This window comes from Vulpes vulpes, chromosome 11 (genome assembly GCF_048418805.1).
Source record: "Vulpes vulpes isolate BD-2025 chromosome 11, VulVul3, whole genome shotgun sequence".
Lineage (NCBI taxonomy): Eukaryota > Metazoa > Chordata > Mammalia > Carnivora > Canidae > Vulpes > Vulpes vulpes.
Window position 1 is genome coordinate 70,795,307 of NC_132790.1, and position 24,245 is coordinate 70,819,551.

General features: G+C 35.6%; 1 protein-coding gene across 2 annotated transcripts in view; it reads right to left on the reverse strand.

Annotated features, from left to right (window-relative positions):
- Positions 1 to 24,245, reverse strand: part of UBE2E2 (ubiquitin conjugating enzyme E2 E2) — a 358,437-nt gene that overhangs the window by 37,586 nt on the left and 296,606 nt on the right. For both annotated transcript variants that reach the window (XM_026006426.2, XM_026006425.2), the window contains exon 5: positions 8,524 to 8,671. In XM_026006426.2, the coding sequence (XP_025862211.1) occupies positions 8,524 to 8,671 (148 nt within the window). The remainder of the gene's footprint in view (positions 1 to 8,523; positions 8,672 to 24,245) is intronic.

Below are 24,245 nucleotides of genomic sequence, written 5' to 3' on the forward strand. Positions count from 1 at the left end.
GTTATTGCTGTTGTGTACACTACTAATTAGTCTGACATGTCAGTAGCATCCTCTTTTTTAAGTAAGAATTATTGTGAGTGTTGTTACTGGAAGCACCTTGCCCCAAGCCAGTTACTAAAATGGAAGGCTTTTAGAAAGTAAGGAAATATAAAGATAGCTGCTTGGTAATTAAGGGTCTCAGACTCAGACAATTAGTAGGGTTATACTAATTCTTCATATTTCCACAATTATAATATTTCTCCCAAAACATGACCTTTAATATCCAAATTAAAAAGGCAACATGTTATTCAATCATCCAGATCTTTTGTCCACACAAGTAAATCGCTGGACAATTAGAGGATTTTTATTATTTTGTTTCAGAACTCTCAAATTCCGTATTAAAACAGTATATTGTTATGATTTAAAATATACCTATTTGCATGTGTTGTTTAAATAATTTACCTTCATTTCTCCTAAAAAGAATACTGACTACCAGTCTGCTACTTTCCACAGCGACACATATGGCACCTTTCATAATTCTAATGCAGTGACCTATTCTGAAGTTTACTGTATTATATCTTTTAAAAAGGGTTGTCATGAAAGTTAATAGTGTGAAGCAACATCATTTAAGAATATTTATCCTGTCTGAAAAAAGTCCTTGATAACCTATAAAAACACCCAAACCTTAAATAAAGATAAGTTTTGAAGCTGAGTAAGGAATACATTAAGGTTCATTATAACCATTTTCTCTATTTTATGAATGTGAAAATCCCACTTCTTCCCTATCTTTGGTAGAGTCTAAAGCCATCTAGTTTAAACACTTTACTAGTATTTCCTAGATGTGCTTAAACATAATTAGGTCTTCATTTACTTAAAATCTCCTACAATTCACTTAAAAATTGCTAATTTAGTTGACATATAATTATACCAAACTGATGAGATTTTAGTGCTGTTACAGTACACATCAATCAGAATCCTACAAAGGATGAGTGGACAACTATATAGTAGTAAAAAACAAACAAAACAAAACCAGAAAATATATTACTCTCCCAGGAATTCATCTTCCTGCTTTAAGAATGTTTGTAACATAGCTATTACTTGGTTCAGAGCTATTTCCTGGATCAGAGGTAAGGAAACCAGTGAGAAAAATAAACATAAGCATGATAAATACAAGGTTGTGTTTTCTTCTTTACCAAAACAGAGCAATTTCTCCAGTGGCTCTTTTCTTTAAATGACATGTGAAGGTAAAACTTTTACAGGCATATTTTGAATGTGACTCATATATCAGCAAGTAAGGTATAGTTTTTACCATCTTTAAAAGAATCATATTACCAAGGAGATAGACGTACTTAAGAAAGTAAAGTTTTTGTATATCAGCATTTTTGGACAATGATATATAAAAAAATAATAAACAGCTAATATTCTTTTTAACCTAGGCAAACTGGATGTTCAGGAAAGATATCAAACTGATTGTTATACTAAATAAAGACTTACCTACACAAAGCAGAAATATCAAGGGTTTAATTAGGATACCTGCTTTGTCATGCAATCATCTCTCCCCTCTATACTGAAGCTACCAATCCTTTCCTGGCAACTCTGACTCAACTTCTTTTTACTTGTTTCATTACCTGGCAACCTAAATTCTAAACTCATGATCAGATAATTTTAGCTTTCTTTTCTCATTCTGTGTTTTCTAGAAAATCATGATACTTTGATAAAGTCCATAAAACTGGATCTTTTAGTGTTATTACATTATTATATAGTAGTATCTCTTGTAAAATAACTAGAGTTCCTTTTACAGAATGACATGGTAGGGAAACACATTTTATAAATATATAAGTAACCAGAATCCATACTTAAAAATTTCATTCATTCATTCATTCATTCATCCATTCATTCCAGATAGAGAGAAAGAGAGGGGCCCATTAGCAAACAGGGGAAGGGGCATAGGGGGCAGAGGGACAAGCAGACTCTGCACTGACCTCAGAGCCTAATTGTGGGCTTCATCCCATGAACCTGAGATCATGCCCTTAGCTGAAATGCTGAATTCAAGTGTCAGATGCTCAACTGACTGAGCCACTGGTACTTTTTAATTTTTTTATTCACGAGAGACAGAGAGAGAGATAGAGAGAGAGGCAGAGACACAGGCAGAGGGAGAAGCAGGCTCCATGCAGGGAGCCTGATGTGGGACTCAATCCAGGTCTCCACGATCATGCCCTGGGCTGAAGGCGGCGCTAAACCGCTGAGCCACCTGGGCTGCCCCGCCCCCCCCCTTTTTAAACCAAATGTATAATGGTACAGAATCACTTCTGTGAAACTTCTTTAATTCATAAAACATATGAATCCATATTTCCAAACAGATCTGAGGAAGCTGATGGGACCTGTGGTGCAAGAGGGGGCAGTGTGCCAGAATTCTACAGATAATACTGAGTTAGAACCCAAAGTCCTTTATACATTTTTTTGGACTTTACTTACTCTCCTGGTTTTTAAAATACGAGGTAGATTGACAACCTACATAAAAGTATAGCTTTCCTTTACATAAGGTGTCAGAGAAGTTAAATGACTATGAATTATAGCCTATCTATATCCACATTTGGAAGCACTGATTAGAATGACTTCTGGAATTTATCATTGTGACATTTTAGAAGAAAGCCAATTCTTCACAAAGAAAACAGCTTGAAGTTAGATATATGTTGTACCATATATTTTTACTTCCTAATTTTCTCACTTTTAAAAATGTCATAGGCATTAGGAGAAACCTTATGTCTATGCTCCCATATTTAATGTCTTAAAAAAAAAAAGAGTTTTGCATTCCTGCTAAGACCTGACATCAACAACAGTCCATAATAAACAGGTAAACTTATTGTTTTCACAGCTTTATCTAAATTTCAGTTAAAGAAACTGTTTGTTGCTAGTTCTCAAGTATAGCTGAGTAGGATGTGTAGAAGCCAGGTTCATGCTACTATTAGTAGACAGCAGGATCCTCTTAAAAATACATTTATTGGGATGCCTGGGTGGCTCAGTGGTTGAGTGTCTGCCTTTGGCTCAGGCTGTGATCCCAGGGTCCTGGGTTCAAGTCCTGCATCAGGCTCCCACAGGGAGCCTGCTTCTCCCTCTGCCTATGTCTCTGCCTCTCTCTCTGTGTCTCTCATGAATAAATAAAATCTTAAAAAAATCCATTTATTGTACCTTTCATCAGTCTAATAACTCAAAGACTTAGTGTAAATAATTTACACAAACACGCCTATGTTGAAATAATTAATTCTACTTTCTGGTCCCCATCCCCCCTAGCAGTCACTATCAATTATAAAATTTTCATGTTCAGTAACACAATTTATTATATAATCAAACTAGGTCAAAGACAAGCAATTAATAACAATCAAAGTTAGGTATCTGAGACAATTTATGGATAAGGATTGTATCAGCTGTTTAAAAAATGGGTCATAAGTGATCTGAAACAAATGGCTGTGATGGAGAATCCAACCTTTTCCAGAATACTATAAAAGAGCCAATGGGAGCAAATTCTTCTTTCCATTTGCTCAGTCCATTTGAGAAGAATAAAGTTCTTACCAATAAAACTGCAGCTGTGCTCACCCTCAGCTTAATCAATGTGTAAGGCTGAGGGTAAATTAGCTGCCATTCTTGGTCCTATTTGTTGTTCTAATAAAGATATGCATAAATCTAAGAATGGGAGAAACCAATACTTGATTTTTATTTGGAAGGTGCTGGGAAGCAGGAGGAAGAGCTCGTCCATCTTGGAGTGCTGATGTTCGTGAGTATGCTCAGAGCATTTTCATTTGACCTGGCCTGTGTAGTTCTGCCTGTTTGTGAAGGGTGGCCAATAAACACTTCATGGTTGTATGAATGCACGACCTTGATGGCCCAGGCTGAACCACAAGGCAGCTTTTAGTCTGAAGGCAGATGATAGGGGAATGAAATATACAGGGTGAGGGTCAGAGCCCAAATGACTCCCTCACAGAACAAAAGAACCAAGTCGGGATGCCTGGGTGGCTTAGCGGTTGAGTGTCGGCCTTCAGCTCAGGGTGTGATCCTGGTGCCCGGGATCGAGTCCTCCATCAGGCTTCCTGTGAGGAGCCTGCTTCTCCTTCTGCCTATGTTATGTCTCTGCCTCTCTCTCTCTGTCTCTCATGAATAAACAAAATCTTAAAAAAAAAAAAAAAAACAACAAGAGTCAAATTACACACCTTTTACAGATTACACTGCTGCTCATCTTTGGCAGTTAAAAAGAAATCCTTATTATGAAAAATTTCAAACATATTCAAATGTAGACTAGTATAATAAAACTCCCTAATGTACCCCTCACCCATCATTCAACAATTATAATGGTCAATTTCCTATCTTCCACATCCCTATCTACTTCCAACCTTTCTGGATTATTTTGAAGCAAATTCTAAATATCAAAGAACTCTATTTGCAAATAGTTCCATTTTTCTAAAAGATAAGGACATGTAAAAAATTTATAATGAAAATTATTTTATTATATCAAAAAATTTCTGGCAATAACTCCTTAATATCAAATGGTTAGTTTTAAAATTTCTAATTATCTCATAAAAGCCATATATTTGGGGGATAATTTTTTAATGATATAAGTTTATAACACTTTGATAGCAACAGCAATAGGGTAGAAAAGTAGAACTGAGATAAATAAAGTAATGCCAGATGACATCTAGATTTAGGTACTTTTCAGAAAAAAAAGGATTAGAAGTATTCTGAAAATTACTCTGTAAATAAAGCATCTGGTATAGAAAAACTGTTGAGCTGCTTGTTTTATCTCATAATTGTCAGTGTTCTCAGGATAGTTCATTTTGTCTGAGGCAAAATACCTGTTATTTTTAGGTCTAAAGATCATAAGATAAGCATATTTTAAATAATAAACTTCAAATAAAGAATATGATAAACATCTAAGAGTTAAAAAAATAACCATAAAACAGCAAAAACAAACTTCAAAAGACAAAATCTTAACTTAGAACAGAGCTTAAATTTTGTATACGCTTGAGAAGAGAGCACTGACAAATAACATTCCATGAAAAATGGAAATCTGATTAGTACTCTAAACTTTAGCAATTCATGGATTAAATCATGTTCACCAAGGAGGATGAGGGACGCCTGGGTGGTTCAGTGGTTGAGCAGCGGGCTTCAGCTCAGGGAGTGATCCTGGAGACCCAGGATCGAGTCCCACATCGGGCTCCCTGCATGGAGCCTGCTTCTCCCTCTGCCTGTGTCTCTGCCTTCTCTGTGTCTCTCATGAATAAATAAATAAAATCTTTAAAAAAAAAAAAAAAAAAAGGAGGATGAAACTCCAAAAGCCTGGAAGGTTGGTCCTGGCCTTTTGAGCTTATCATCCTCTACTTTGTTCCTCAAACAGGGTGACAGAGCCAAACTCTGGCAGTCAGGTGATGTCTGACAAATAAGAGTGCTCTGGCAGGCTCAATAAACATCACTGTGAAGTGTGAACAGCCCTATAAAGGTCAGCAGTTAGACCCACCTAAACTGCTGCACTGGGAACAGCATGACAATCACCTGTGCACCCATTAACCAGCTGGTAACTGTTGGACATTTTGTCACCGGAGAGATAATCCTTCCTAGGAAATAATACAATAGGGACTACTAATTCAAGGTTAGGCTTTTTTTCCAGGGTTTAAATCCAAGAGTGTCAGTGCTGAGGTGGTGGTATTTAGAGATTATTCAATACTCTCTTCTCTCAATTAAATTCATCTGAGTAGGTATTTATCAGCCATTGAATGTATGTTCATTTGGGGTCCTAAATACTCTGGGAAATGATACCAACAACAGTTCATGACTGTTTACAAAGGGCTTGCACATATACCTCATAGGAATGCTGTGATTTACATAGGGCTGATGGTTATCTCTGATAAGAAACGGAGTCTGAGGAAAGTTAAGTGACCAGTATGAGTCACAGAACTAATTAACAGTGGAGCTGGTATTAAAATCTGTAACTGCCAACTATAAAGACCATGAAGTAGGATGTATAACCCTACCCTCAAACATTTAACATTTATTTCTGAATAGACCAAAATTCTTAAAACAGACAAACGTAAATTATAAGTATGAAGATTGAATAAAAAATCACTATATGTAGGGAGAAGAGTGAGTAAACATTTTTAAAATTGGTTAAATTTATATCCTTAGGCAAAGCCTGCTTCGGAACTGATAGTATTTCTGGTGTTAAAACAGCTTTATAGATTCAGTATAGGATAATCTTATTTATTTGTATTCAATCAAACTTATATTTTTGATAATTTGAAGATAGATTAGATTGAAGTTTAAAGTTAAAACTGGGAGAAAAAAGTCTGCAGATTGGACGTGACCCAGAAAAGAACGTGAAGTAAATCCATTAAACAAAGGAATGGATATTCTGACTTGTTTAAGATAAATAACTCTTTTTCAAGACTCTAGAAGTGTGATGTGATGTGCCATATAGATACATATATCATGTGCCAATTAGGAAACATTTTTATATGTCCTAAAGAATAAACATTAGTTTGTTACCATATATTTTACAAACAATATTCTATTATCAGATGGGCTACATCAAATTGATAAAACTTTAGGTTTAATCTTTAGGCTTATTCTTTATTTTTTCTTTATCCTTTAGGCTTATTCTTACCATTAATAGGATATTTTTAAAATCTATTTATTTCATGTATGCGATTTTGCTTTAGCCAGGGATGATTTTTATTTTTGTTGTTTTGCAGAATGTATCTGTAGTTTTCTGAGACACTGGCAAAAGAAAACTCTAATTTACTAAATAGAAATTGTTTTGATTGCTGAGAGAAGGCTTTGGTGGGATGAATGTATTAAGCAGGGATTACCTGTACAGAGAACAGCTTCCCTCATATGAGCTGATTCAGAGTGACAGGCCCATTTCAGCTGACTGGGAGACCAAGCAGGCCTAGATATCACTGGGATAAGGAATGACTCTCAGCACAGAGCTTCTTCTCTAAGTATGAAATTATACCTTATTCCAAGTGTAAGAAGTGAGGATATTCAAGTAGTGCTCAAAAGTGCCTTATAAATGGTATTGTCTCAAAAGTTTCTTTCTTTTCTCCCTCTAGTTTTATTGAGATATATTTCACATAAAACACTAAGTTTAAGGTGTACAGTATGATGATCTCATGCCAAAAGTTTCTTAAGTGATTGACTTCCCAAAATAAATTTTCTCTTAAAATACCACTCCCCTCTAAATTTCAGCAACCCCCAGAGGTAGTACTCTTTTGGGAGTGAGGAGGCAGATGCAGTTCCATGTTCCATTATTTCCAGAAGGACCACTTGGTGTAGGCCTTATATCACACAAAAAGTGTTTTTTAATGATATTACCTCCAAATAAGTTATACATAGTCATACAAATGGGACTGAAATAGGAATGAGATAGAAAGAACACAGTATTTGTCATTCAGTTTTAGATTAGTACAGCATTACTGAAATTCACTACTATTTGGGGGTAAAAGTATGAAATAATTTAAAAAACATTTTATAGTGATCTTACACAATTATACTTTATTTTCCTTTTGGTAGAAGTATTTTTATATTTTTATATGTCCTTATTTTAAAAATTTCTATTAAACAATAAGTAACATACAAAAATCAAACAGATTATAATTTCTTTATGTTTTATAGACCAGCCAGGATCCTAAGAGAGACCCTGATTCCCCTTTGTCATTTCTCTCTTGTCTAAAACTTCACCTTCTAGTGAGTTTATTCCTGAAGGTGGAAGACAGAACTTCAATACTAATTAAATACTCAAAGAAGAATTTCTCATTGAAAAAAAAATCAATGAAAACTCTGTAGCTACCTTTGGATTTTTGTAATTTCCAAAATAAACCCAAATATGTAAAAAACTGGCAGTGGGTTTGTCTTCTGGTTAAGAGAATCTGGTCAAAGACACATAATCACACATTTAGTATAACACAGAAAATAAGAACTTTGAGCATAAAGCACCCTAGCAAGCCACAAAGGCTTGGCTATAAACTCTCTTTAGTTTTCCTAGAAAGTTATAGTTCCTAGTTGACAACCATTCAGCTTTTTTGTTCTATTAGCTTGAAAGGACGCATGGTTATTAAAATGCCAACAAGGTCACGTCTGTGTGGTGCTGCTGGTTGTTATCAGATTTTAATAGCCCACATTTCTCAAATTAACATCTTCTGTAGGCATCTAATTAAAGATTAAGCTATTCAATTTGAATTTTTATTATTATTTGGCAGCAGAATATAATGCATTCTTTAAATGCACTTCCCTATCCAAACTGATTTTTCATTAATTTTTATCACACTATGCTCTTTCCTTCTTGGCAAATAATAGGCCTTAAAAAAGACTAATGAGAAAACCCAATTTAAAACGAAAGCAGTTACATACTATGGAAATTTAAAATCAATAATAATAATAGTAGTTATAATAGTAGTGGTGGTGTTGGTGGTGGTGGTAGTAAACAATTCACTAAGGTCTGACATTTAAGTCTTGAATAGACTTATTCAAGAATTCAATATTGGACTTAAAGTCTCTTACCAGGGTTGCAATCTGTAAGAAGTGAGCAGATGGAGAGGAGAACTTTAGAAATGGTTAGGGCTGGACTCCAGTTGTCCTTTAGGATATCCAGACAGATGACACCCTGGCTGTTAATATTACAGTGATAGATTCTTGTTCGGAAGGTAACCTAGAAGAAAATGTAAAGTTGTTATAAATAGATATACTTTTTATTAGACAAAATATTCCAAGGGTCACTAGTTGAACCATATACTTAAATTTCTCCTCAGGCACATAAGAAGAATCAATAAACAAAATCATTATTTTAGAACTTGAACCATTCTGGGCACAGAGAACTAAACCCCAATAGCAAAATCATGTCCTTTTGCTTTTGATGAAGAGTCCTATCACTTAACTAATGTTCTGGGCACTGAATTTGCTCTTAGTGCAATTGTAGGAATGCTCATAAGGGAAAAACTAACTGTGACTTCTAAAAACATTTGAAAGAAAAAAATTCAAAAAATAAAAATTTCAAAGGAAACTTGTTGGGAGTCCAATTGTTTTTAAGGACTTGTATATTTTAAAGTTCAAAACAGCACTGGAATGTTGTAAAAAGGACATAAATACTATTCTCTGTCACAGTTTAAAAACATGAATTAGGCATGTATGTAAATAATATACCTTAAGTTTATAAAGAAACTATATTAGTTACAATTTATGAATCCTTTCCTCCTTAAATTCTATATTTTGAATATAATATTAACATAGTCTACCTCTTCCCTATGATAGGTAGATTACCACTGCACTTTGTTTAGGTATAATTTTGAGATATGTTTGTAACATTTTAAAAGAACTTCAATTAAAAAGTTAAGTCTAAATCGGTTTTATAACTCTGGTAAAATTCTGTTTTATAGAAGTTTTATGTAAATAATAATAAGATATTAATACTATTTATTAATAATATGTTTATAAGTATTCTAAACATTTAAGTTGAAATATACAAAAAAATCTTGTTTTTTTTTTTTTTTTAAATACCAGTCTTTTGGGATCCTAAGTTCAAAATGGCTATGAACCAAAAAATATATGGCAGATATTTGTAGGTGTTGCCACCTAACCAGGGCACCCACTCAAACTCAATTTACTTAGTTTGCATAAAATCAAGACTCAGAAAGGACAGATCCATTCTTCTACAATTACTGAACAACACAGTACCATTTTCAGGCTAGATTAGTATTCCTTTTTTTTTTTTTTTTTTTTTAGATTAGTATTCCTAATAAGACCTGTTCTTCTAGCCACATGCCAGACCTTATAGATAACTTTAACATTTCTTCTATACACACTCCAAATACCTAAAAATGCTGAGGAAACTGTAACATTTAAAAAAATGCATAGCTGAATTTGCACAGAGATTTCCCAGAGGCCAGAACTGAAAACCAAGAATTGCACTAAGCACATGAGCTGACAGTGTAGCTGCCAGGGGTGGGACCTATGGAAGAGGGAGGGAGTGAAGAATAATAGCTAGTCTTGATAAAACGGAGGCTTGGGATTTGACGCCTTCATGGAGAAAGGGGAAATCTTAGGTCTACATGTGGCAAGAGGTTGGAATTGAGAGGCTTTATATAGATTAGGCCACTTGAGCAGCTAGTCTTTTAGTAAATGGATGGGCTTTTTTTTTTTTTTAAAGATTTTATTTATTCATGAGACAAAGGGGAGGAGAGAGGGGGAGAGAAAGAGAGAAAGAGAGAGAGAGAGAGAGAGGCAGAGTCACAGGCAGAGAGAGAGGCAGGCTCCATGCAGAGAGTCTGATGTGGGACTCAATCCTGGGACTCCAGGATCAGGCCCTGGGCTGAAGGCAGGCACTAAACCCCTGAGCTACCCAGGGATCCCAGTAAATGGATGGACTTGAAAAGAAAATGCCTTCTGGGAGAGATAGCAAAGACATGTGCTGGAGAAAGCCTATGCTCTGAAGTGAGGAGAAAAATGTTTCCTCTGAATTCTAAGTCGTGGGCATATGTACTATGCAAACACCAACTAAAAAAAGAGCTTAAGTGGCTATATTACTATCAGATCAAATATATGTTTAAGGCAAAATGAATAAAGAAGATTGCTGCATTATGATAAAATGAACAACTCATCAGAAAAATGTAACAGTTCTGAAACTGTTGTACCTAATAAGATAGCCAAAAATATAAAAAGTGAAATTTAGCAAAATTATAGAGAAAATGACATGTCTACAATCAGAGGGACATCTTGCTGTAGTAACGGAAGTCATCCAGACCAAAATGTAGTAAGGATACTGAAAATAGGAACAACCAAATTAACAAAATCAAGGGATTGAATGAAAATGAAATTCCACACTTAACAAAGAATATATATTCTTTTCCATTCACATAAGAAACATATATTTAAACTGATCACATACTAAGCCACAGAGGAAGCTTAAGATATTTCAAAGAATTATTAAGACCACAAAAATTCTCCATCAAATGTTTGGGAAACTGAAAAACACATTTTTCAAATAATTCTTGGATCAAAGGAAAAAAATTGGCTACATTTATAACTGAATGACAGTGAAATGTTTGGACTGCCAATACCAAAGTTTGCAATTTGGTTAAAACAGTTATCATAAAGAAATCTACAGTTTCAAATACACAAATTAGAAAGGACGAAAGGCATCTATTGAGTGCTTAAGGAAAGGAAAAGAATAACAGTAAATCCTATAAAAGCAGAGACATGAGCAGAATTTAATGAAATAGAGAATACCTAACAATATTAAAATTCTGCAGAGAAATCAGTGTGTCTATTCCTTTAAATGCTTACTAGATGGAAAGACAAAATATTTTTATGATCCAATGTAAATGATGAGTGGCTTTTATATACAGTGTTTTAAAAACCTATCAGATACTGATTGGCTACTAGAAGCCAGTTAATCCTCAAAATAATTCAAAGAGGTATTGTACCTACTTTTAAAATGAAACTGTAACTCTGTGAGATGATGGATGTATGTGGTAATCATTTTGCAATACATACATACATATATCAAATCATTATGTTGTGCACCTAAAATAAATACAATGCTTTATGCCAATTATATCTCAATAACACAGCAGGAAAAAAATAAATGAAGTCACAGAGTGGTTAAAGAACTGGCATGTGGTTGCACAGTTGGCAAGTGGAGGAGCCAGAATTTGAACACAGCTTTGTTGACCCAAAACCTCATGCTCTCCTACTTAGCCTCAATGCCCCTCCCTCCTTTTTCACTTTTAATTTTGAGATTATTATACAGTCACACCATGTTGTAAGAATAATACTGACGGGTCACATATGTTTCTCATCCACTTTCCCCCAATGGCATCATCCTACATAACTGTAATATATCATCACAGGAAACTCACACTGATAGTCTGCTGACCTTTTCCATTTATCATCAGTTTTATATGCACTCATGTACACACGTGTTTCTATGCAATTTTATCACATGTATATCTGTTACCACAACCACAGCCAAGATACATAATAGTTCATTCACAAACATCCTTTATGCTACTATTTAACTGACACAGTCACCTTCCCATCTTCCTCCTTTAATTCTTGAAAACCACTACTCTGTGCCTCTGTGATTCTGTCATTTCAAGAATGTTACATAAATGGAATCATATAGGATGCAATTTTTGAAATCACCTCTTTTTACTTGCACATTGACCTTGAGATTCATCTGAATTGTTGCACCTATCAATAGTTTGTTCCTTCTTATTGATGGGTAGTATTCCATGGTATGGATGTACCAGTTTGTTTAACCGTTTACCTACTGAATGGATTATTTCTAGTTTTTAGCTATCACAAATAAAGCTGCCATGAACATGTGTGTGTTTGTGTGAACATAAGTTTTCCCTTCTCTGAGGTAGATGTCCAAGAATGCAACTGTTGGGTTGTATGATAAGTTCATACTCAGTTTTATAATTTTTATAATTTTTTATAATTTTTTCCAGAGCAGTTGAACCCTTTTATATTCCCACCAGCAGAATGATCCAGTTTCTCTGCATCCTTGCCAGCATTTGGTGTAATATGATTTTAGGCATTCTGATTGGGTGTAGTGGTTGGTATTGCATTGTGGTTTTAATTTGCATTTTCCCAATTCCATACTTTTTCATGTGCTTATTTACTATCTGGATACCCTCTTTCTTAGGATATTCATGCTCATCCATGTCTTTTGCCCATTTTCTAATTAGGTTGGTTTTACTGTTGACTCTCTATTTTAAGTGAAGATATTTCATTAAAAGTATAGTTGGATGAAAAATAAAGCATGAGTTTGCAAAGAATCTTGTGGATTTTTTGGACAGAGAATGCTTCACACTTGAATGTTTTGTAATACTGATTAAAGGATCTACTTTGCTGTTTGTTAACTTTTGTCCCAACAGGTATTCATATATAAACCAGAGCGAAGGGCAGCCCAGGTGGCTCAGCCCACAGCCACAGCCACAGCCGCCTTCAGCCCAGGGAGTGATCCTGGAGGCCCAGGATTGAGTTCCACGTCTGGCTCCCTGCATGGAGCCTGCTTCTACCTCTGCCTATGCTCTGCCTCTCTCTCTCTCTCTCTGTCTCTCATGAATAAATAAAAAAATCTTAAAAAAGAATAAACCACAGTAAATCAAACAGGTAGTTTGTTCCTATGTTTTAATGCTGTAGGCTCCCACAAATAGCACTTTAAAATATTTTTTTGTGTATGGATGACACACAATGTTACACTTCTTTCAGGTATATAATGACACATTCAACATCTCTATACATTATGTTCTGCTCACCACAAGTGTAACTACCATATGATGCTATTACAACTGTCACCATACAACACTTACATTATCACTGACTGTATTCCCCATGCCATACCTTTTATTCCTATGACTTATTCATTCCCTAAGTGAACTCTGTATCTCCCACTCCCCTTCACCCATTTTGCCTATCCACCAATCCCTTCCGTTAATCATCAATTTGTTCTCTGCATTTGTAGGTATGATTCTGCTTTTTGTTTATTCATTTGTATTGTTTTTTTTTAGATTCCACACATAAGTGAAATCATATAGTATTTGTCTTTCTCTCACTAACTTCACTAAGTCTAATTCCTTCTAGGTCCATCCATGTTGCTGCAAATGGCAAGATCTCATCCTTTTTTATTGTTAATATTCTATTGTATATATACATACCATGTCTTCTTATCCATTTATCTACTGATGGACTCTTGGGTTGCACATATCTTTTTGAATCAGTGTTTTCGTTTTCTTTGGGTAAATACCCAGTAGTGCTTATTAAATCATATAGTATTTCTATTTTTAATTTTTGAGGAACCTCCATACTGTTTTCTACATTGGCTGATGATTAGTGACGGTCTGCTGGCCATCTGTATGCCTTCTTTGTGAAAACTGTTTATTCAGGTTCTTTGCCCATATTTTAATCAGACTGTCTGATTTTTTTGGTGTTGAGTTGCATAAGTGGTTGATATATTTTGGATATTAACCCTTTATAGGATATATATCATTTGCAAATATCTTCTCCCATTCAGTGGGCTGCCTTTTACTTTTGTTGATGGTTTCCTTTGCTCTGCCAACCCTTTTTATTTTAGTGTAGTCCCAACAGTTTGTTTTGGCTTCGTTTTCTTTGCCTTAGGAGACATTATCTAGAAAAATGTTGCTAAGGCCAATGTCAATGAATTTACTGCTTGTGTTCTCTTCTAGGAGTTTTATGGTATCAGGTCTCACATTTGGGTCTTTAATCCATTTTGAGTTTATTTTCCACAAATACCACCATCTGAACTGGAAAAAAAAAATTGATGATCACAGAATTTTAAGAAGTGTTACACATTCATCTATTGTGATGTAAGCCATGACCTCTTCAGGGTTCCCTCATCACACTCCTACTTCTAGTACCAGACTTGCCACAGCACCTTCTCAATTACCGCTGCAAGTATCTTCTTTCAATTGATTTCTAATGCAGTGCTTGGCACACAGAAAGAGCCCATTGTTTGCTGAATAAATGCTAACAAATCAGAGGCTGGTGCTCAAACACAGACAAGCATCTTTCTGAGGGTTTGTAACATCTTATTGTTCTTTAGGTAAAAGAAATTTTAGAACCACAACTTATAGTAGACTGAAAAATGGAAAACTGAGGAGAATAACCTAAGAAAGCAAGACATATTTTAAATATCTTTTTGTACCCAAATGTTACTTTACTAAATTGTCCTATAGATTAAAATATTATTTCAGAAAAGATTTCATACAGCTTAAACTGATAATACAAAATAAATATTTAGTAAGCACTTAATATGTGCCAGGCACTCCAACATAAAAAATTTTATTATTACTATTGCCTATTTAAATAATAAAGAAAATTTAAAAAAACATGTGGTCTGGTCAAATCAGCAGAAGTGTTCCACAATCAAGGCGAAAACCTGCTAATAATAGCTCCTGAAACAGCCAGCATTCCCTTACAGACTCTATCAACAGAACAGGGGGAAATGAAAGAGAAGAATATATGCAAACTGATAAGCAATTGTCTGCAGTCCTTTTAGACATTAGTGATGCAGAAATAGAAAACGATATTTTGAATACTGACAAATATCAAGGGATTTGCACGTTAGAAGGAGATTTTCAGATGCTGAGAAAGCATCTTCCTCCTACCCCTCATTCTCTAGAAGACTGCTCACATCTGACTCAGTTTTATAGAAAGCCCATCATGTTATCTTGTTCAGGGGGCTGGACGGCAGTATATCCTTCATTTCACCCTTCTGACAAAAAAACAAATGATAAAAAATGACTGTAAAGAAAATTCCAGTTCCACTGCAGGGCTTAATACTCACTGAGTTCTGTGTATCACACAACTTACACCTGAATTTGCATTTATTGCTATATTTGAAGCATAGCTCAATATTGATGTTTATAATGATAGCTATCATTCCTCAAGGAGAGGTAAAATTATATTGAAAGCACTGTTTTCAAAGGCAGGGAAGACATCACATTTTAGAACATTTTCCATATATTAAGGAAATTTTAAAAATGATTTGGTTACAGTGATACCAAACAGTGATTCTGTTTATCCAGAATGTCTAATTCCTAGATGACTCTGGATAAGAACGGTTTTGGTTGATGTGTGACACATAAACATACAACAGAGGCGTGTGTGTGTGTGTGTGTGTGTGTGTGCTAGACAGGATAATGCGCTATGCTCCCAAACACCTCCACATTCCAATCCCTGGAACCTCTGAATATGTTACCCTTACAGGGTAAAAGGGATTTTGCAGGTATGATTAAATTAAGGATCTTGAGATGAGGTACTTACTCTGGGATTTAATGGGTGGGCTGGATAAAAGCACAAGAGCTTTATAAGAGGGAAGCAGCAAGATAGATAGGAGATGTCAAGGAGTCAGTGAGGTGGAGGAAGAGTGAGGTGAGGAAGAAAGAAGCCAGAGTGATGGGGCCATCATCCAAGGAATGCAGTTGGTCTCAAGAAGTTGGAAAAGGGTCTGGGTGGCTCAGCAGTTGAGCGTCTGCCTTCAGCTCAGGGCATAATCCTGGAGTCCCGGAATTAAGTCCCACACTGGGCTCCCTGCATGGAGTCTGCTTCTCCCTCTGCCTGTGTCTCTTGACTCTCTCTGTGTCTCTCATGAATAAATAAATTAAAAAAAAAAAAAAAGCTGGAAAAGGCAAGGAAATGAATTTCCCCTTAAAACCTCAAAAAGGAATGCAGCCCTGGTGACACCTTTATTTCAGTTTGCTGACATACAGAACTGTAGGACAAGAAACTTATGTTGTTTTAAGCCTCCAAGTTTGTGTTAATTTGTTATAGCAGTAATAGGAAGACAATGCAACACGTACGTATATTTCCCAGTTGCATTATTACTTTATCTTAAAATGTAACTTAAAATGTCATTGTGCTATTTCTACACTTCACAGAATCACCTCTCCTTAAAAATAATTTTAGCAAGAGTTAACAGAATTCTTTATGTTGACTATAGCATAAAACAGCTACTAAGCAGTGAACAATCTGGGAGAGGTCACTTTGCTACTCTGAGCCCCTATGTCCTGACAAAATGAGACTGAGATTATTTCTCAGGCTCCTTCTAGTTCCAGGATCCAAGAGTTATATTATGAAAAGAATATGTGGTTTTGGGAGCTCACTGGATTTGAGCTGAAATTCTGACTTAGGATGAATCAGTTTTTAGCCTGTTTGAGATTCAGTTTCCTTATCTTAAAATAAGGAAAATACTAGCTTTCCCACAGTGGCCGTGAAGACTGACGTACACAAGAAGTCCAAATACTACGCCTGGCACTCAGCAGAAATTCAGGCAGTGCTAGTCTCCCTTCCCCTCTTCATGTCTCCTAGTTTTACATGGCTATTTCATTTCATTTAAAAAATTTTTTTTTAAAAAATATTTTATCTATTCATTCATGAGACACACACACACACAAACACACACACACACACACACACACACACAGAGGCAGAGACAAGGCAGAGGGAGAAGCAGGTTCTATGGAGGGAGCCTGATGTGGGACTCGATCCTGGGTCTCCAGGACCGCACCTGGGCTGAAGATGGCGCTAAACTGCTGAGCCACCCAGGTTGCCCTTAAATTTTTTTTTTTATTGGAGTTCAATTTGCCTACATATAGCATAACACCCAGTGCTCATCCCGTACATGGCTATTTCAGAAGGCATGTGCTCACGTAAGAACTCCCCTATAACTTGAGTTTTAAGTGTGTTTTCTTTATACCACTCCCTTGCTCTAGGGTAAAGACAACATTCCACATGCAGGCAAACAGTGGTTTTGTAAAGGGAGAAAGGGCATGCCCTACTCATGAAGGGAATGAGTATAGAGAAAAAAAAATTTTATTTAAGAAGTATTTCTGCCAGACTGATTCTAGACAATTTAGGAAAATGTTGTAAAGAAACACCTCCAAGCTGGAAAGCTGATAATGACATTAAAAATGATAATTTAAAATAATATTTCAGTAATAATCTCCATTTTGCACATAGCTTCCATTTGCCAAAAAACTTCTCATCAGGAGAGAAGTGACACAGTGATTTTACTAAGGAAGTATGAGATCAGTGAGAAATACATTCCTCTTAAATATACTTTTCCATAGAGACCCAGAGAGGAAATATTTGGAGCTCCTGTGCCATAAATCAGTGAATCACGTAACAAAAGTCCAAAAATAGCAGGGTTAACATCATTCAAATGGATCTTGGCTGTAGGCTCACTATGGAACTAGTTTATTTGAACAGTTTGTTAATACACATTTAAAAAATGTCCATACTTCAACCTTTTTGAGATTTCAAGTGCTGTTTTCTTAAAATGGACTTAAAAGCACTGCATCAACAACTACCACATCCTAAGACAAAATAAAAACTGGAAAAACCCATTATAAGTGAAGAGAATCACAAATCTTAAAAGAAACCCGAAGAAATACACATTAGCAAAACAAAACCAAACTCTTTCCAAATAAAAAACAAACCTGGAAATGAATTTCTTTTCTTATAACTGGCAATAAAGGAATTAAAATGAAATATTACTTAGAAACTATCATGTGAAAAAAAAAAAAAAGAAACTATCATGTGTAAAAATGATGCCCATCCTGCTGTAAGACTGTAAAATATGCTATATTTAACTACAATATAGAACCACTTTTTAAAAAATGTTAAGATATCAAATACTATTTAAATGATGAATAATAAAAGAACTTTAGAGTATAGATATTTAAATTTAAAAAATCTTTCCCAGTTCCTTTTAAGTACAGAGGTAGAAAAACATGCAACTAGAAAATTTTCTCCATCATGAGCAGTAAATCTCTCGGAAGACAGGAACATTGTATCCAATCCCCAGGGCCCCTTCCCATCGTGCAGCACCTGATTACACCCAAGCTCTGCAAGGGAAGATACTTGGTATGACTTGATTAGGGACCAATAATTGGATTCCTTCTTATTTAACTTAGAAAAATTAAATTTATATAGAATGTTTCAGGGATATATCTATATTGAATGAGGTTCAATTTGGTTCTTTTTCATATTTTTTTGTTCTTTTTTTATTAGTGACTTGTTCTCCTACTATGTTTCCTATTCCAACTTTTCCTCTTTTTTGGAGGGGGAGGGGCCGAGGGAGAGGGAGAGAGTGAATGTTACAGGCTCCATGCCCAGTGTGGAGATCATGACCTGAGGGGAAATCAAGAGTCGGACATTTAACTGACTGAGCCACCCAGGTGCCCCTTCATCTTTTTCTCTTTAAAAGATTATCTCATCTCCTTTGACTTGTTCTACTAAGTTTCAGAAATGGTACTCCAACTGATTCTTTTTTTATGATGGGATGATATCATAGAGCAGACTATAATATGAGTATGAGTTCATCTTTAGTACATATTACTCATTTTTCTGTAGAAGTCCCATGTGCCTTGGATTGTGGAGTCTTCTGCATTTGCTTCTTCATGGGCAAGGACAACACTAGTTTGGGACCAGATTGTATCATATACGTGAAAATATAAGGCAATATAGAGTCATCCTTTAGGAAGAGTTGATTTATATTTAAATCTTTATAAAAATCTCTTATATGGGATCCCTGGGTGGCGCAGCGGTTTGGCACCTGCCTTTGGCCCAGGGCGTGATCCTGGAGACCCGGGATCGAATCCCACATCGGGCTCCCGGTGCATGGAGCCTGCTTCTCCCTCTGCCTGTGTCTCTGCCTCTCTCTCCCTCTCTCTCTGAGCTCTCTCTGTGACTATCATAAATAAATAAATAAAAATTAAAAAAAAATCTCTTATAGATGATGTTTCAATTACTTTATTGTGAACAAAATACTATCTGTTAAAGACACAGTAGCTTGACATGATGAGATGAGCACTGCGTGTTACACTATATGCTGGCAAATAGAATTAAAAAAAAAAAAAGACACAGTAGCTTGAAACCAGCTCACTCAATGTTTATTTGGCATGCATATAGAGGTTTCCTTCCTCAGTCAGTTAAAAAAGAAAAAGAAAAGAAACTTAACAAAGCTCTAGAAGTGGCACACTTCTAGAAGTATAACTTTACCATTTGAAGGCTTGGATTTTAACAGACTTTTTTTTTTTTTAAGATTTTATTTATTTATTCATAAGAGACACACGCAGAGAGAGAGAGAGAGAGAGAGAGAGAGAGAGAGGCAGAAAGAGAAACAGGCTCCATGCAGGAAGCCTGATGTGGGACTTGATCCCGGGACTCCAGGATTATGCCCTGAGCCAAAGGCAGACGCTCAACCGCGGAGCCACCCAGGCATCCCTTTAATAGCCTTTTAAAGGCCATTTAAAGCAGCAATATCATACTTTTAAAACAATTAAGGACTTAAAAAAATTTTTTTTTAAATTTTAAAGTTGGCTGTATGAGTTTTCTATAAATGGGTTTTCATGGTTTGGACAATTTTTCCAGTAACATAATTATATATGGCTTCAAAAACTGCTGAATCCACAACAATTGAGGAAGAAATGATGATCCAGTATCCAAACTTAAACAAATGTACACAAAATATCACTTAAGCATTCTCATTACTTTAATTCATTGAGCATATATACAGTAGGTGCTCAATTAATGCTTGGGGGTCCATCAAAACGAAAACTCAAAGTTCTCTGAGTTTAATATTTCCACCAAAGGCATCACTTCCCAACCCCCATCCCCATAAAATACCAGAACAGCTGCTCTTGAACACTGAACTTAAAACTATTATATGGGGCTATGTTGATTCAACAACACTTACTTATTAATTAGTACTGCATAGAGGAAACATAATTTAACAGATGTCCAATGAACCTACATTTCTGAGACAAGATGATTCATTTCTGCTTTATAACTGCAAAAGTGTCTCATACATAACGACAATTAATTATAAAGCACAACAGCTGAGATACTTAATGGATTAATGGATAATAAATGGCCAACCATATGACACTTGCTATTAAATTAGAGACAGTGACATAAACATAAACATAAGGAGAATGCCCTCCTTTTTATTTTGTTCACATTTATGTAAGTCTCACACTACTCAAGGCGATTATATAAAATGTAGCATATTTATAGATTTCCTAAATTTAAAATGGAAATAATATACAGGCTTCCCTTACCCTTTGGGAAAGAAGTACTACATTTTATGTTTGTAGACATATGAAGTGGCAGTTATTTATTTAAAAGATAATAATTCAATATACATACAGTACAATAAAAGTATTCATCATAACTTGCTGGAAATGACAATTTGATTTTTCATACAGCTCACAACAGCGTTGAAGTAAGCTATATTTTAACATAATCTAAAAATGAAACAATGACTAATTCTGTTGGTGATACAGTAAATTAACAGCAATTATAGAGTTGGCTGAATGCCCACTCTCTCAGTGAGTGCTATATACAGACAAAAGAGACATTCTTTGAAGTGACAATGTTCAAGAGTTTCCAAACTTTGCATATATGTATACCAGAGAAGGAAAAGTACTGGTTTCTCTATGTTTATACCATGAAATAAAAAAATATAGCATGTATATCAGAGAACACTGTAACCAAAAAATAATAATAAAAATTAAAAATGGCTAACAATTATGCAATGTTTATGTGCTGGGCATTGTTCTACGTGATCTGCATTTATGACCTAACTTAATCTCCATAAGCACCCTGTGAGGTAAGTACTATTATTTTCCTCATTTATGGATAAAGAACCTGAGACTCAAGTTTAGAGGAATCCAAATGTGCATAGTTGAGGCAATTTCAATAGTAAATAAATAAGTTATAAGTAGGAAGGAAACAAGCACACATGCAAACACACGAAAACAACCTATAGCCCCACGGAGTTTTTTTGAAAATGACAGGAAAGAAAACAGGAAGAGAATAAAGAAATTTATATGATTTCTAGATCTCAACAGTTTGACTTCACCCAGAAAAGCTAATGATTCAGGGATTTAATAGCTTTTTCAAATCAAGATCTGGTAAAATGAGGACTCATGTAAAGTGTTAAGCAGAAAGAAGAAATGTTTAATGATATTCACTATTATTATCACTGTTCTTATGCTAAATGACCTGTCATTTCTGAGCTTACTGAAGGCAAAAAAACTAAGACAGTTAAAAAAAGTAAACAATATTTTAACATGACTTGAAAATTGTCAGTGAAGATTTATCTATCTTTGAATAATTTATATCTCTGTGGAGAACAGATGTAATGAACCGACCTGATACTCATGATACTGTACACTAGTAATGGATAGCTAACCAGGTAGCTTACTTAAACAGTAAAATAAGGTTGAAGTCTGAAAGAAAGAAGGAGTGGGTGTTGAATGATAAAGAAGTTGTCTGTTACTCTGTAGTTTTTGATCATGGGATGCTGAAAGGGTATTTAGGAATCTGTAACAGAGTTGTTACACAGCATTTTATTTAGAAAGAGAGAGAAAAGGAAAGTGCGTGCGTCTGCTCATGATGGGGGGAGGGGTTGGGGATGCAGGGAGAGAGGAATAGAATCTTCAAGTAGACTCCCTATTGAGGATTTTATCTGATGGAGCCCCAGAAAGGCTCCATCTCAGAACCTTGAGATCACACTGGAGCTGAAATCAAAAGCCGGACACTCAACTGACTGAGCCACCCAGGTGCCCCTACACAGTGTTCCTTCTTAAACTAACACCTCATACATGGAATGAATCCTTTATGGCTGATGATACTACTTATTCTTAAATTCACAAAATGGCTTTTCAATGGTCAACACCTTGGGAGCTTTCTTTGGTATACGATTTGAATAGTGACCAAACCAAGAGATAAACGAAGACAAGTGAAACACACACACATACAAAATTAAAAAAAAAATTAAAAAAAGGGGGAAATGGAGAAAAGATGGGTAACTCAAACCACAATCTGAAGCAGATATGCAGACACTACAGGCAAAGAACAACCAGAAATGGCTGAAGAACCATTTCTAACCATGCCCTAATTACCCCCTGGAACCGACCTTGCTGAGAAGAGCAGAGAGAGGAAAAGGTAAATGGTAAATATATAATAGACAGTCCAAATAACCACTCTTATCTTGAGTGATTCTTTGGATTGAGGCATCCTTATAGGATGCATATGTTTCTCTTTGCATTGCAAAAAAGAGGTACATAGACTTTTACCTCATATCAAGAACTACCGCCAATATATCTTTTTTGCTCTCCAGGAAAGTATTCAAGAATTATTGGTTAGTTTTGCTGAAGGAACATCTGATATTAAAAGGGATTTCCTTTTTTATTTTAAGATTTTATTTATTCATTTGAAACAGAGCCAGCTGGGGCAGCCCCGGTGGCGCAGCAGTTTAGCACCGCCTGCAGCCCAGGGTGTGATCCTGGAGACAGACCCCGGATTGAGTTCCTTATCAGGCTCCTTGCATGGAGCCTGCTTCTCCCTCTGCCTGTGTCTCTGCCTCTCTCTCTCTCTCTGTGTGTGGGTGTTTCTCATGAATAAATAAATAAATAAATAAATAAATAAATAAATAAACCTTAAAAAAAAAAAAAAAAAAGAAACAGAGCCAGCGAGAGAATGAGAGCATATGTAGGGAGAGGGGTGGGGGTGGGCGGGGGGAGAAGCAGACTTCTCACTGAGCAGGGAGCCTGAGGTGGGCTTGATCCTAGGACCCTGAGATCATCATCTGAGCTGAAGGCACACACTTAACCAAGGGAGCCGCCCAAGTGCCCCTAAGAGGAATTTCTTAAATTTTATTTTTATCTAACGATAATTACAAGAGTTTTTCTTTTTAAACTTTCCCATGTCTATTTCTCTATTATCCAAGGCAATTCTTTTCCTTCTTTCCCTCTCCCAGTGTTCATTTGTCTACAATTTAGTCTTTGCTACTATTCTGTGATTTTTAAAAAATATTTATTTATTTATTTGAGAGAGAGCATGCGAGCACAAGCAGGGGGAGAGGCAGAGGGAGAGAGGAGAGAAACAGATTCTCCACTGAGCAGGGAGCCAGATGTGGGACTCGATCCCAGGCCCCTGGGATCATGACCTGAGCCAAAGGCAGATGCTTAACCAACTGAGCCACTCAGGTACCCCCCGTTCTGTGATTTCTAACATTATTTTTCTAGTCTCTATTTCCACCTTCTTGGTTATCTTGCTTCATTCACATCTCAGAGCTTCTGAAGCTTTGGGTTTGCCTTTTTCTTTTCAGTACTCTCTGTAAGACTACTGCCCTAAAATTACTCAAAAGTTTAATTTTCCCTAAGACTTTGTGAAAATACAACTGATAGAAACAAGAAAAAAGAGGTGTCAAATAGGAAAGATTCAGAATTGTGTGGAAAAAATACACTCCCATTTCCTAATGCTCTATTCTGGCTGCCTGAATCTCCCATCCCTAAAAAAACATCTGAAGAGTATCTTAAATAAAAACTGTAAGCTCCTTTTTTTCTTTCCTTATAACTTGTAACATTCAGCTTCATGCTGTAGAAAATTGGCTGCTGTGGTATAACAACAAATACTACCTTTTAAAAGCAAACAGCTGCACCACATGTGGCTTTTTTTATAAATAGTGCCAACTTCATTTTACAAAACTGATAACTGTACATATAGCTAAATAAAGATTTGAGAAATAGGTTTCTGTAGACAAGCTAGCAATGAATGTTTATTTATAAAGGGAACAAATTTATGTAAAGTCCTTAAGCACAAGGATTTTATCTGATACTGATTTTTATCCCCTAAAGGGGAGAGTAGGATGTCAAAATATAGGTGTTAAGTAAACAATAAACTGGGAA